The 14680-nt window shown below is 44.9% G+C and overlaps 1 protein-coding gene across 2 annotated transcripts in view; it reads right to left on the bottom strand.

Annotated features, from left to right (window-relative positions):
- The window catches only part of PGS1 (phosphatidylglycerophosphate synthase 1), a 39200-nt gene that overhangs the window by 10571 nt on the left and 13949 nt on the right, over window positions 1–14680 (bottom strand). For both annotated transcript variants that reach the window (XR_010984636.2, XM_068117960.2), the window contains exons 2-8: window positions 11741–11942; window positions 9615–9692; window positions 6573–6648; window positions 5347–5560; window positions 4254–4429; window positions 2574–2648; window positions 2355–2428 (exon numbers count right to left, since the gene is read on the bottom strand). Coding sequence is in view for 1 of the 2 variants with exons in the window: in XM_068117960.2 (XP_067974061.1) it covers window positions 2355–2428; window positions 2574–2648; window positions 4254–4429; window positions 5347–5560; window positions 6573–6648; window positions 9615–9692; window positions 11741–11942 (895 nt within the window). In the remaining variant the exon portion in view is untranslated. The remainder of the gene's footprint in view (window positions 1–2354; window positions 2429–2573; window positions 2649–4253; window positions 4430–5346; window positions 5561–6572; window positions 6649–9614; window positions 9693–11740; window positions 11943–14680) is intronic.

Genomic DNA, 14680 nt, shown 5'->3' with positions numbered 1-14680 from the left:
CGGTAAATTGGCTCATCATGCCCGTTCCACATATTAGATGGAGCTAAAGGTAAATTGGCTCATTATGCCATTTCCACGTCTCAGATAGAGGTAAAGGTAAATTGGCTCCCTCCATATTTTGGCGCTTATTTAGTCCTCGAGATCCCGTCCTCAAATCCGAACACAGATTTTGATTATATACTTTATTTCGTATGTGAGAGCAGATCGTGTTTCCAATACAAGGCACGTTTGAATAGGCCAAACAAAATGGTGGCTAAGACCCCTGCGAGGTGATGTTGAGCTGACCAAGGATAAAGCCTTTCATGAAAGTAAGCCGTTATTAGTCCCCTCCGGTGGTGTACACCGGAGGGGACTATAGGTTTGCACTCTGTCCCTCAGTCTGTCCGTCCGTCCGTCCGTCCGTCCGTCCGTCCGTCCGTCACGCAAAGAACAGTTTTCCGGACTTTGTTTCTAAACTCTTAATGCTAATGATTTCAAACTTGGTACATGGTTTCCTCATGACAAGTTACAGATCAAGTTCGAACTTCACGACGTTTCGATCATTTTTGACAAGGTTTTGGCACTTTGAACTTTGGTAATTTCCCCAACAGCTTTCCGGACGACAGACTGCCGGTAGGGGACATGTATTGCAGCGCAATACTCAGAATGCTTGTTTCTCTTCAAAAGGTGTGTTTATATTCATCCACAGAGGCAGTTTTCATTCATACATGCTTTTTGAGTTCCCTTCGTATAGCAAAGTTTCGGGCCACTGGGTTTCAGGGTTTTGGAGTTGTGGAGCAGACACACTGACACACATTGCCTTTTATTAGTCCCCTACCGGTGTACACCGGAGGGGACTATAGGTTTGCACGCCGTCTCTCTGTCCGTCAGTCAGTCAGTCCGTCACGCAAAGAACGGTTTTCTGGACTTTTTTCTAAACTCATAATATGCTAATGATTTAAAACTTGGCACATGGTTTCCTCATGATAAGTTACAGATTAAGTTCGAACTTCACGACGTTTCGATCATTTTTGACAAAGTTATGGCACTTTGAACTTTGGGAATTCTGATAATTCTGATGATCCTTAACTCACAAGTTTTAATTTCCTTTAAAAAAGATTTTCTCTGCAATAATTGGACCGATTGAGATCAAATTTTCACCGTAGGGGGGACTCGGTCTATAGAATATTTTAATGGTAATTATGACGTCACAGGTCACGTGGTTCGGCCGCCATATTGTTTTTCGTGAAAACACGAAAACCCCTTTTTCTCTGCAACGGCTGAACAGATCGAGGCCAAACTTTGCAGGCAGAATCGCATACCCATGACGTCATGCGTCACATGGTTTCAGAGTTATGATGTTTTTAAGCATGAACCTTTAAAACCGAGCTCCTCCCTCATTTTTGATCCAATCGAGGGGAAACCTCACAGATCTGTTCAGCATGTCAGTCTACTAAAATGTCCTTTTGGAATTTGCGATAGGGCACGTGGTTTGGCAGATATCGTTAATTAAACGAAAATATTTTAAAAATGGATATCTCTTGAATCGCTAGTACCTCAGACGGTGAGTTGGTAATTATATAATTCACAGTGCAATACGTGCAGGCTGCTCCACGGAGCGACCTTGCGGGCTTATCAACGAGGCGAGGCGTGACACACACGTATCTCAGCATACCTCAGATCAAGTTTGAAAACCAGCATCAACCGTGCATAAATTTGCATATTCGATCATTTTTGACAAAGTTATGGCACTTTGAACTTTGGTAGGGGACATGGATTGCAGCGCAATACTCAGAATGCTTGTTATTATAGATAAGTAAAGGAAATTTGGTTCATCATTCCTGCTCCATATCCAAACCTTTCTACCGACTGCAGGGAATGTGAATTACTCTGCGATACACCTACCCCGTCCCCCTTCCCACCCCACATTCCCAAAGAAATTTGTCCAGGGCAACAGCACGCCATGGTTTGCTCTTTGGAATGTTCGAAGCATTTACATATTAAATGCAAAATGGACATCCAGATTAACGTCTCCATCCGACACACGAGCTGTCCACAAAGTGCAGCTCAGTCAGAATCGCATCCATGATTGAACCAAGGCTAGATACGTCAATTACCAACATACTCCCATTGAACTTGTGACTCTTCAAACCGCGCATGTTTCTAATCTTACGAAGCAAGATGAAAGTAACAAAATTAAAGTTACAGAAACTTACAGAAACGTTTTTTCCCCCTTTGTTATGCACCATGTGCAGATGGTGATTTAAATTAAACGTAACTAAAAGTCACATACATTGTGGAACCTTCACACACAAAAATATCAAGAACATACATGTATGTGAGTTTAGGATAAAGATAAAGGACGTTATCCTCACCTCTTCATCGTATCGAATTCCAAACATCGGCATCTGAACAAGGGGATACACGACTGTGTCTGAGATGTCCGATGCTGCAGGTCAAAGGGTCAAGATAGATGGGAGAGCCTTCAGTTTTAGCAACAATACATGCATTTTGGGTTGACAAGAGGGCAATGAAAGCAGGAAGCATTTAAACCCTGAGTCTTAGCACTCCCGCTTTGTGAGCTCCGTCCTCACCTGCATGATCTTTGTGTTTGCTCAGAACAGACTCCACCAACTGCTGGGCTGCAGCACAGTAACTCCTTTTACTACCTGCCATGGAACACACCAACAAGCAAAATGCCAACCGCATGTCTGTGTCCGTGTGCGATGTACGATGGACTCACAGTCACTACAAAAAGACTCGTAGACGCCTCACACATTGATGCGCGGCAGCATCTGAGTGGGTGAGTGAGGAGTGAACGCGACTCTCTCTGTCCATGGAAATGAAATATGATCAACGAGTCAACATGTCAGAATCCCATATGTAGTTATGAGGCAGTTAGACCTGGTGTTCTCTTTAGTCACCGCAGACAATATTATAAAGCGTTTGCTATATCTGCATCAATCAGAGAGAGCTTCTGCAAGAGAGGCGACCATACATTCTGGTTAGTCCAATAATCCTATTCTTCACCAATTAAACTAGTCTATTTTTTTTCATCTTGGATTCCAGAACGTGGCCAGGTCGCTGATGCAGTGTCCCGTTTCCAGTAAACGGGTACTCATTTTGCAGACCTCTGAAGGACGACAGGCTGAATCGACCCACCTGGTGTTAATTACCGGGGGACACGGGCTCCAACTCAAGACCCTAAGCCATCTTAACCATTAAGCCAACACAGCACAAGACCATCAGTGTGACCACCATGCCCCTTTCTGGTCTTTTCTAAAATACAACTGCTGCACCAGGCCCATGAGGTCTCCTATCTGGTGAACATTCTTTGGAGGAAGACGAAATTTTCAGCAGGTTGTATGTTTCAGGTCACCTGCATCTGTTGAAGGTCAAACATTACCCTCATCCCCTGATCACCAGTTTCGTTTCTGCCAGGGTCACTCAATTCTGGGACCGCCGTTTCTTCGCACACAACGGATGCCCGGCCCGAATCAGAAACATGTCGACGCTCGCCGTCTCTCTCGACATGTCCGGTTCCAGTTTGTACCTGCTCTGCTCGTCAACTTCTACGACTGTGACATTGAAGGCCCGCCGCATGCCTAGCTGGCCGACTTCCTCCATGAGCAAAAACAGCAGGTAGTTCTGGATATTATTATGGTTCCGGATACGTGCACGTTGTCCCAGCATCGTAGAATACACTGTGACGTCATCACGTGATCGCGTGTACATTGGCTCAGCGTCACAGTACAGTACGGGAGAGCTTCGGTAAGTGCAAACCAAACCAATCGGTGATTTTTTTTGAAGGTCAAAGTTACGGATAGTTTGTTCTACATTTATTATATACTAGACGACACATAGCCTAAACGATGAGAATTTGCACTGTTGGCCATGGCGTGACAACTGAAAAAGTAGGCTACGAGTAACCTGAAGTCATTCAGTATATTCAACCAACAAAATCGGAACTTCCTCCATTTTGCTTGGTAGTAGCTTGGGGTCGGAATCGGGGACACAGGGACCGGGAATCATTTTGCAGCAAAGTTTTCATAAAAACGTGAATATGGCTAAATACAAATATTTAATGGCCTGGAATCTGGTTATTTCGTCCCTCAGAAGCCACAGAAATGCAGGATATGGATTTCTTTTAAGTTCAAATTTTCTGGGGGTGGGGGGCGGGGGGGGGGGACCCCCAGAGCACTTGACCATTATGCTATGGCGAATTTTTCCAGTTATGGCGAATGAGAAATCTGGCAACCCAAGATACCAGTTACCTTGCAGTGGATGCGATGTGAGAGGTGGTGGACCAAGTGAACCATCAGGGTGGAGCTGCAGACAGGCCCCACCTAGCGCTTGTAACATCTCACAAATAAAGTCTGCCAGCCGGTTGTGGGATAGAAGAAGGTAGCGATCCTGTCTGTCCACGAAGTACGACTCACTAAGGTTTGCTCTGTCCATGAGAAGGGCAGGGACGATTCGCATTGTAAATGATGCAAACATCAATACGAAATACAATAAATGGCACCAAGTATTAAAATATGAAGTTGATAAGTGTAATTGGGTGAAGCCAGTGTTGTTAGCCCTTGGTTATTTGGAAATCTTTGATGGCCTCTTCGTGTTCCCGCATGAGCAATTGCCTCACGACGTTGTTACCGCAGATTCACATCCCCAAATATTGTGTCGATTTTCTCAGTGTCGTCGTGCCCGTTGAAGGTGAAAAAATGAAATAAAAACATTTCTGTTCACTCATGGAAAACGTGACCTGCCGAGCTATGGTGTGGGCGATGGGGTGGTTGGGATGGTAGTCAGCATGCAGGATGTGCCGACGTCTTGTGAGCGGCACACACAGTAAGCTAGTCAATGGGAAGGACTTGAGGAACAAATGTACGAAGGGGAGCCCATGGCAAGTGGGGTAATTATAATTACTAGTAAAGGTACCCGCCCTATGGGCGGAGCTTCAATTGGGGCGGGGCCCAAATGAAAAGGCAAAATATCAGAAATTGAAGGGTTTTTTTTATTTTAAACGATTTATATAAACATCCGTTAAATCAGATCACACGCAAATCATCAAAATCTAAACAGTATTTGTAGAATTTCAATAAAAGTCACATCAGTGTTTGGAAAAACTGGAAAATTTGGAAATTGGAAAAATTTGAAAATTGAAAAACAATCTTGCCTATTTTACTCCAGGGGGTCCCAGGATTACCCCCCCAAAATATCGTTGCGATCGGTTCAGCCATTTTTGCGGTATCTGGGAACGGACGGACGGACATTTGGTGAATTATAGTAAGATGAACGGTAAGTGGCCATTTGGGTGTCTACTGTGATTATCGTGGATGACGATAAAAGATGCAGCGTATGGCTAACCCACTGATGAGGACTTCGTCGTCAGTGACGTAGACTTTCATATGCTGGAGGCTCACTGTTTCACGTAATCGGCCACGGACCAATCGGGCGGCTCCTCGCAGGTCCGGTGTCAGGAACAATGAGATCCGCACGTTCGGACAGCTCGTTCTATCTTCCGCGTCACAGCCACGTGTTTGTAACAACGGCAGCAGCATTGTCCGAGAGTTTTTCTCCCCTTTGAACAAAACGAAACAATGAACGTTCTTATCATTTAGCAACCTCTTGAACTCCCCCTTGCGCATAAGCCTGGCCCAGTCGAGTCCTCGCTGGTCAGGTGCGTCTACCGACCGACCTGAACTCACATGTGATGGCATTTTCCACCGGCTGGAGGTTGTAGGCAAGGAAAAGATGTAAAAATGAGTCGGAAATTTTCACCTCATTATGTCACTCATCAAATGGCAACGTGTGCTCCAACTGTTGCACTAATTCACGTCGAGTAAACAGAGGTCGAATTTATTTCAAAATAAGAACCCGTGGCTCAACCGTGCACGTGTTACGTGAATATGGACGAATAAGTGTGTCTGCAACAAACACAGACTTGGAGGCTGCTGTGATTGTCGTACAATCGTAAGCAGCACCGTGTCCAGGTAGTGGACAAAGCAAAATGGAAACACCAATGTAAGGTCACTTAATAGTGTGTTGGCCCACACGGTGCGGCCAGTACGACCTGTATGCGCTGTGGCAGAGTCCGCCAGCGCCTGGAATTCTGCAGGAGGGATGCGGCACCATTCTTCCACAAGAATGTCAATCAATTCACCTGTTTGGTGGAGGTGAAAAATGCTATCTCAGGCGTCGTTCCAGAATATCCTATAAATGCTTGATTTGTTTCAGATCTGGTGACTGAGAAGGCCATGACATATGGAAGGCATCAGCGTCATGCTCTTCAAACCATTGGATGACCACACATGCTCTGTGGTTGGAGGCAATGAGGGGTGGGGCAGGGTCTCCTCTTGCAGCTAGCCATAATTATAGGCCACCAGGCCTGTGCAATTTTATACATGACCCTTAGCATGCTGAGATGTTATTTGCTTAATGAGTACATGGGCCACACCTGTGTGCAAGTCGTTGCTTGGCGTCCCTCATTTACCAGGTGTTTCCATTTTTTTGTCCACTACCTGCAGGTGCTGGCAGGCCTGGATGTATGCAAAGCCACATTCAAATCTTCCTACAATGTGCAGGACACTCACCTCTCGATGCACGAACACAGTCTAGCAGGACGTGAACACTCGCGCCATTCCTCACTGCTTGTTCCATCGCCACTACCTGCATACATAGCAGCAAGAACAGGTGTTCAGTAAGCATCTCTACTTCAGACTGTTTTCTTCCCAAACTTGTCAACCTCATCAACACTCGGTTCATTTCCCCCGCCCACCTTCCCCCCTTTCTCCACGCCATAGCTACAGCACAGCTTTCCTCTGTGCCTTCAATAACACCTCGTTTCATCCCTCTCGTGACGTGCGTCTCTGTGTATCTGAATTGGGGATCATGAGAAGTACAATCCGCAGAGGTTGCCTGCACATATCCACAAACTCTCCTTCACATCCATCATCGGTGTCAAAACCATCCAAGTAGGTACCCCCACCCCTCCCCCCTAACCTGCTAATGCCTCCTGTTCTTTCACACTGCTCCAATTGGTTTGTCTTGTCATGTACATGAGAGTCGACATCTTCCTGGATACTGTCAGAGAGCTACCCCAGCACCTGCGAGTCTAGCAGTTCACTCAAGATGACTCACAGGGACTGCAAGTTGCCATCTCATGTCAACTCAGCCTGAGAATCGTTCCACAGAAACCTGCTCTCACTTATGCACAGATACATCTGATCTCATCTTCAATCGTCCAACCCTTCTTCCTGTCGAGGTGAGGTGAGGTGAGGCAGTTGGTGAGGCAGTTGCTCTGAAACAACTTGTCTTCTCTTCCTGAAAGGCAAATCCGTTCAAAGGCAATCTCAGTTCATTCCAGAAAGCCCACAACAAGTGTGTGTCCACTCTCAGGAGAGCCAGAAAATAGCTGTCCAACCTCAAGATTGAACTTACAAACTTGTCTTCCTCGTCTAAAAGGTGGTGGCGCCTTGTCAGGTCTGTCTCTGGAGTACAACATATGTCTTGATGTAGCTGCAAAATAATAAATGAAAAGACAAACTTGTACCAAGTTTGATTAAAACCTCTCAGCTGTTCTCAAGTTGGCATGGCAACATAATTTTCACCTAACATGACCTGTGACCTTTTGACCCCAAAAATTAATCATTTCATGTTGACATCATTATACATACCTGTACCAAGTTTGACGAAGATCGCTTCAGCCGTTCTCAAGTTAGAAACCTATTACAGACTTTGACCTCTTTCCCCCAAAATCAAATAAGTTCATCGTTGCATCATACTACACACTTGTACCAACTTTGGTCAGAATCCCATCACTGGTTCACAAGTTATTGGCTGACAGAATCTTTACCTAACATGACCTCTGACCTTTGGCTTTTGACTTCGTGACCCCAAAATCGAATCAGTTCATCTTTCTGAACTTCCTCAGTCTCTTTGATGCCATTCTTTCCTCCTGGGCTTTAAGACAGGTGCTCTCCACCATGTCAGGTCACCCCCACCATGCACAACCAGGATGGATTCCACCCCATTAACCCTCCCCAAGCACACCTCTTTCCCGGTTTCTAATTTATCCTTCCACTTATGTCAATGAGTTATTTGTGTACATGTTGAAGGCTTGTGGAAGAGCCAGAGCAGAATGGAATATAACAAAATGGAAAGGGGGGAAACATCAACAGCAGAGCAGAAGTGAGAGAGAGAGAGAGAGAGAGAGAGAGAGAGATCAAGCAGTGGGGGAGAAGAACACCCCCCCCCCCCCCCCCCATCAAAGCCCTTGCTCTCATTCTTCTCCACGTCCCATGTTTCTTCAAGTGCCCCTGTATTTTGTCGCTACTGCTTGAGGGTCTCCCTATCCCCCACTTTTACTTTTCTGTTCCACCCCCTTATTCCCCAATTCTGTTATGTTCTGGTCCATGCTGTTGAAGGAACTGCGCTCCAACGCGAGTCGAAAGAATTGACGCGACCAAAGGCGGAATTCGTCCGAGTTGCTTTATTGAAACAAAACAGCTCAGGTATTCTGACAAGCCCGTTTATCGGGCAGCAATATAAATACACGTTTATGTCGGGGCGTTTGCCCGGCAAAAGCTATACCGGGCATGCCCGGGTGTCAAGGGCGAGTCCTGGATAGGCGAGTCTGGACCTGCCCGGGCGTGTTTGGCTGCGGCCTGGCAAGTCGAGGCTGGGCGTGCCCGGGCGCTCTGGGCGAGCCCTGGAAAGGCGAGAGCGGGCATGCCCGGACGCTCTGGGCGAGCCCTGGAAAGGCGATAGCGGGCATGCCCGGACGCTCTGGGCGAGCCCTGGAAAGGCGAGAGCGGGCATGCCCGGGAAAGACGAGACCGGGCGTGCCCGGGAGGTTCGGGCGTGCCCGGGAACAGTGAGTCCGGGCATGCCCGGGAGAGGCGCGTCTGGCCGTGTTCTGGCCGGTGCAAGGCGATTGTGTGCATCCAGCGGTAACCGCTACACTGTGTTCCTTCGTGAACCGATACACGATACAAACATAAAGACTAAACTCACAACCGTAGTTATCATATATATTACCATTGCATGGCCTTGTATGCTGCCGAAAGTGCAACATAGGAAGGGGATGGTTTCAGGTTGTACTGTGTTTCAACGAGCCGGTTGTGACAACTTGCCAGTTCCAGGCACGAGCAGTCTCACTGGGGCGCGGAGATTTTAACCCACGGTAGTTTTCCTTAATAGGAAGCCGGTTCATTGTGCACTTTATCACAGGTTAGAAGGAAGTTGCCTTGGGACCGTCCAAAGTGACGCAAGCACGTAATGACTGCATTGCAGAAAACTTGAAACGTCCACGTGGCTTCGACCATTTTGCATTCGGTCATCGGCGTTCAAGTTTAATCACACACGGACACACTGACACGCTCGCTCCACCTGACACATCTGCTCACTTTATACCGAGAGTGAACTGGTTATCGGGTATCAGGTTTAAAACGACAATGTGTGCATTTCTGGGCCTTGTCCTATTCCTTAATGATGTCAAATGATGGTTAAACGGTTAACCAACCGTAAGAACTAGGCCACCATTACACAACCATTTAGTCACGAGGTAATTACTGTGATGTGATTGGTTCAACCTTGCGATCTTTAACCAATGGAACAGTTTTCAACAAACATACCAGGCCATGTTCCATTTCACCTGTTCCTAGGTATAGAGAAGCAAGAACAACACGACTCTTGGCTTTCTCAATGTTCTCCTGTAACAAAATCAAAACATCACACAGGGCAACATTACAAAAACCTCACCATCAAAGTACTAAAAATTGTTTCTATAAAACCTCCAGGCTTTCATTTATCCTGTCCTATACACACGAACACTCAAAAACAACACACAACAACAGGCATTTTAAGGCCATTTTCCCTGCCAGTGCGGGGTTAGCCTTGCGGTCCCCATGACAATCTTCTCCATTTTGCCCTATTTCCTGCATCTCTCCTTGTTAACCCCCTTGCCCGCATTTCTTCTTCCACCATCTTTAGCCAAGTCTTTCTCGGTCTTCCCCATCCTCTACTTCCTTGTACATTCATTTCCATCACTCTTCTCAACCAGTCACTTTCATCCTTCCTCAACACATAACCAAACCATCTCAACCTGTTCCTCTTCACAGCATCAATCACAGGCTCTATTCCCATCATCTTTCGCAATTTATCATTTGTCTTCCTCTCTCTCAACGATACTCCGCACATCCATCGAACCATTCGCATTTCCACCCTTTCCAGCCTTCGTTGCTGCTCTACGTTCATTACCCATGTCTCGCTCCCATAAATCATAACACTTCTCACACATGCAACATACACCTTTCCCTTCAGCTTCAACGACACTCCCCTCCTCATCAGCACACCACTCAGTTCCAGAAACTTCTTCCAGGCACATCTCACTCTAGCAACCGTTGCCGAGTCCGATCCACCTTCTCCATTCGGCACGTCTCCGACTCTCCGAGGTAGCAAAATGTTTTCACACCTGCCAGCTTCACGCTGTCTCCAAGATCCAACTCAACATTTCCTCCATCTGCAGCTCCCTCTGTGCACAACTTACATTTGAATGCAGCTGCCACACTGGTTAATGACCCTCTCAAACCACTACATTTTTGATGAACCCACTCAGCGCACATTGTACATTGAATGGAGTTCACTCCGACACCCTTCCTGCACACAGCACACGGCCACTTCCCAGTTCTTTCCACATGCTTTACCATTTGCCATCACCTTCGTCTTTCCGATATTCACCTTCAGACCTTTTGTCTCCATACATTCCTTCCACTTGTTCATCTTCTCCTTCAGTCCATCCATACTTTCTGCAATCAACACCAGATCATCTGCATACAACAACTCCCACGGTAAACCCTCCTTTGCGTTCTGAGCCAGCACCTCCATCACAGCTACAAATAGTAGTGGACTTAGTACCGACCCCTGATGCACTCCCACCTTCACCTCAAACTCACCACTGTTCCCGTCCTTCGTCCTCACAGCTGTGCGCGTTCTTTTGTACATTGCCATCACTACTCTGATCAACCATTCCTCCACTCCTAACTTCCTCAATGCCCATGTCACTACTTCGCGTGGAACCCTATCGAATGCTTTCTCCAGATCAACAAACCCAAGAAACAACTTCTTCCTCTTCTCGATGTACTTCTCCTGCAACTGCCTCACAATAAAGAGCGCGTCTGTCGTTCCTCTTCCTGGCATAAATCCAAACTGCATTTCGTCAATCTTCACTTTCTTCCTTATCCTCCTCTCCAACACCCTTTCCAATACCTTCATTCCATGCTCCAATAACTTTATCGCTCGGTACCAGCCACAGTCCAGAGGGTCACCTTTCCCCTTGTATAGAGGGACGAGGGTACTCAGTTCCCAATCCACTGGAATGCGGCCTTCTTTCACCACCAGATTACAGATCTCTGTCATTCTCTTCACACCCCAACTTCCTGCTGCCTTCAACATATCTCCCACAATTCCCGTCGGCCCTCCCGCTTTTCTACTCTTCATTGCTTTTATCGCTTCCTCAACTTCCTTCTCAGTTATATTCTCTGCCGGTCCTAAAACTGGGTTACTCTCTATGTTGCCATCCCATTCATTCTCTGCATTCAACAGTATTTCCATATATCTTCTCTCTCATATATCTCATTTCCATACTAGAACACTCACACCAACAAAAACAGGAAGAAGGCATAACATACACGAACCTGCACTTCACTCAAATGATTTGGCTAGCAATATGAAAATCACATTTTCCCTCATAACTTCATACCTTCAAGGTCCGGTAGAATTCCCACGGCTCCGACAGCACCCGAACGTTCCGTGCTGGCACAGAGAACGAGGGCCCCATTCGCCCGAGCCAGGAAAACTGTGTAAGCGGGGATTCCAGGGTTTTCGACCCTGTGCAGGGATCTCCACATCCGCTCTCGGTGAGGTCGCCTCCAGAGTCGGGCCGCCTCCGAGCATATGGCCGGCTGTCGGGCGAGGCCGTGCAATGCAAAGCAGAGATGGTTACAATTAAAAGTAAGTTGAAGGTGAATTCTAGTGAAACCCAATTCTTTAGAACTTATTCAAAAAAACACTATAAATAGCTTTGGAATTACACTTTCAACTTCGACAGTCAGGAAACTTGGACAGTCTTCAACTGCTCAATGAAAGGTTTGGAGAACTTCCTCATAAAGTCACCCAAAAAGGTGGCATGTTGCAGCCTGCACTGCAAAGAACACCTGACGATGCGGGTCCGTGTGGAGGTGCACGCCAATCAGGCGGATGGAGCCTATAAAATTAACAGGTAACATTCAACCCGACCTCCTTGATCATCTTTGTCAGCGAGTGGACTTTGAACCGAGGGATTACCTCGTGTGAACTTGGCAGGCTTGGCGATTTATTCAATGGATGTCTGCCGTCAAAAATTCATTCAATAGAAGTCTGCATCAAAAAAACCTCAAAGATTCATTCAATAGAAGTCTGCGTCTAAAAAACCTCAAAAATTCATTCAATAGAAGTCTGCGTCAAAAAAACCTCAACGATTCATTCAATAGAAGTCTGCGTCTAAAAAACCTCAAAGATTCATTCAATAGAAGTCTGTGCCTAAAAAACCTCAAAGATTCATTCAATAGAAGTCTGCGTCTAAAAAACCTCAAAAATTCATTCAATAGAAGTCTGCGTCTAAAAAACCTCAAAAATTCATTCAATAGAAGTCTGCGTCTAAAAAACCTCAAAGATTCATTCAATAGAAGTCTGCGTCTAAAAAACCTCAAAAATTCATTCAATAGAAGTCTGTGTCTAAAAAACCTCAAAGATTCATTCAATAGAAGTCTGCGCCTAAAAAACCTCAAAGATTCATTCAATAGAAGTCTGCGTCTAAAAAACCTCAAAGATTCATTCAAAAGAAGTCTGCGTCTAAAAAACCTCAAAGATTCATTCAATAGAAGTCTGCGTCTAAAAAACCTCAAAAATTCATTCAATAGAAATCTGCGTCAAAAAAACCTCAAAAATTCATTCAATAGAAGTCTGTGCCTAAAAAACCTCAAAGATTCATTCAATAGAAGTCTGCGTCTAAAAAACCTCAAAGATTCATTCAATAGAAGTCTGTGTCTAAAAAACCTCAAAGATTCATTCAATAGAAGTCTGCGTCTAAAAAACCTCAAAAATTCATTCAACAGAAGTCTGCGTCAAAAAAACCTCAAAAATTCATTCAATAGAAGTCTGCGTCAAAAAAACCTCAAAAATTCACTCAATAGAAGTCTGCGTCTAAAAAACCTCAAAGATTCATTCAATAGAAGTCTGCGTCAAAAAAACCTCAAAGATTCATTCAATAGAAGTCTGCGTCTAAAAAACCTCAAAGATTCATTCAATAGAAGTCTGCGTCTAAAAAACCTCAAAAATTCATTCAATAGAAGTCTGCGTCTAAAAAACCTCAAAAATTCATTCAATAGAAGTCTGCGTCAAAAAAACCTCAAAAATTCACTCAATAGAAGTCTGTGTCTAAAAAACCTCAAAGATTCATTCAATAGAAGTCTGCGTCCAAAAAACCTCAAAAATTCATTCAATAGAAGTCTGTGTCAAAAAAAACGATTCCGTCATTCAGGCTTCTTAACAGATTCAGAAACACCCAGACAGACTTCTTAAAGGGGAAATCTGTTTGATTGCTTTTGAGTACCAATGGGAAGGTCATATCTACAATGTGAATATTTACTATGAATCCTTTTTGGGTGGGGAAAAGGAGAAGGGCTGTGAAGGCCATTATAAAAATGTATATTATGTTTGGTTCTGAGCCACAAGAGAAAGTACAATGGCACACAGGAGGGCGCACACCTCCGCTACGCTGAACAGTTTACGATTTGTATTCCACCGATATGCATCCGCACCTGAACCGAAATCTCATCGCTTGTTCTTGTCGCCCACGCAGCTTATTCACTAAGATTTGTCATAACATGTCCACAACTTTTTCGAGATATTGTGCTATATATCGTTATTGGCTCTATCTCTCAATAGTGAAGAATCACTTTCACACACACATACGAGTCGCCCACGCAGCTTATTCACTAAGATTTGTCATAACATGTCCACAACTTTTTCGAGATATTGTGCTATATATCGTTATTTGCTCTATCTCTCAATGGTGAAGAATCACTTTCACACACACATATATATATATATATAATGTGGGTCGGTGGAGTCAGCCGTCGTAATGACATCACAGTCATCAAACATACCGTAAAACCCCCACCCGTAATGACGTAATGGACACAAAACTGCAACTATTTTAATATGTAGACGATGATATATTTTAACTTCCATTAAGTTTTCAGTCACTACGAAGGGATTAATGTTACGATTAGATTTACTATAATATTAACGTTACGTCATCATTATTTAGAAAATGATATTACCATTAAAAAAACCGAGGTTAATTCCTTACTTCCGCGATTATTAATATTCGTGCCGATCAACGCTCATCATTGATCATGAACCATACACCGCTTCAATCCATTAACTTTGTATTCACGACATTGGGATTAAAGTGTTATGGTTATATTTACGATATAATTATTATTACGAAAACGATACTACTGAAACGATACACTACTGCATTAAGAAACCTGGGCTTAATTTGTCCGAAGCGGTCCGATGAGGCATGCGGCCTAAGGCCTATGTGTACCGTTTTGTTGTAAGAGCCGTAACGCCGATGCTTTCGATATTTGATGGT

The sequence above is a fragment of the Myxine glutinosa genome, chromosome 5 (assembly GCF_964187855.1).
Source record: "Myxine glutinosa chromosome 5, kmMyxGlut1.1, whole genome shotgun sequence".
In the NCBI taxonomy this organism is placed as follows: Eukaryota; Metazoa; Chordata; class Myxini; order Myxiniformes; family Myxinidae; genus Myxine; species Myxine glutinosa.
Note: the sequence above shows the minus strand (reverse complement) of the source record. Positions and strands in the feature narration are given on the sequence as shown.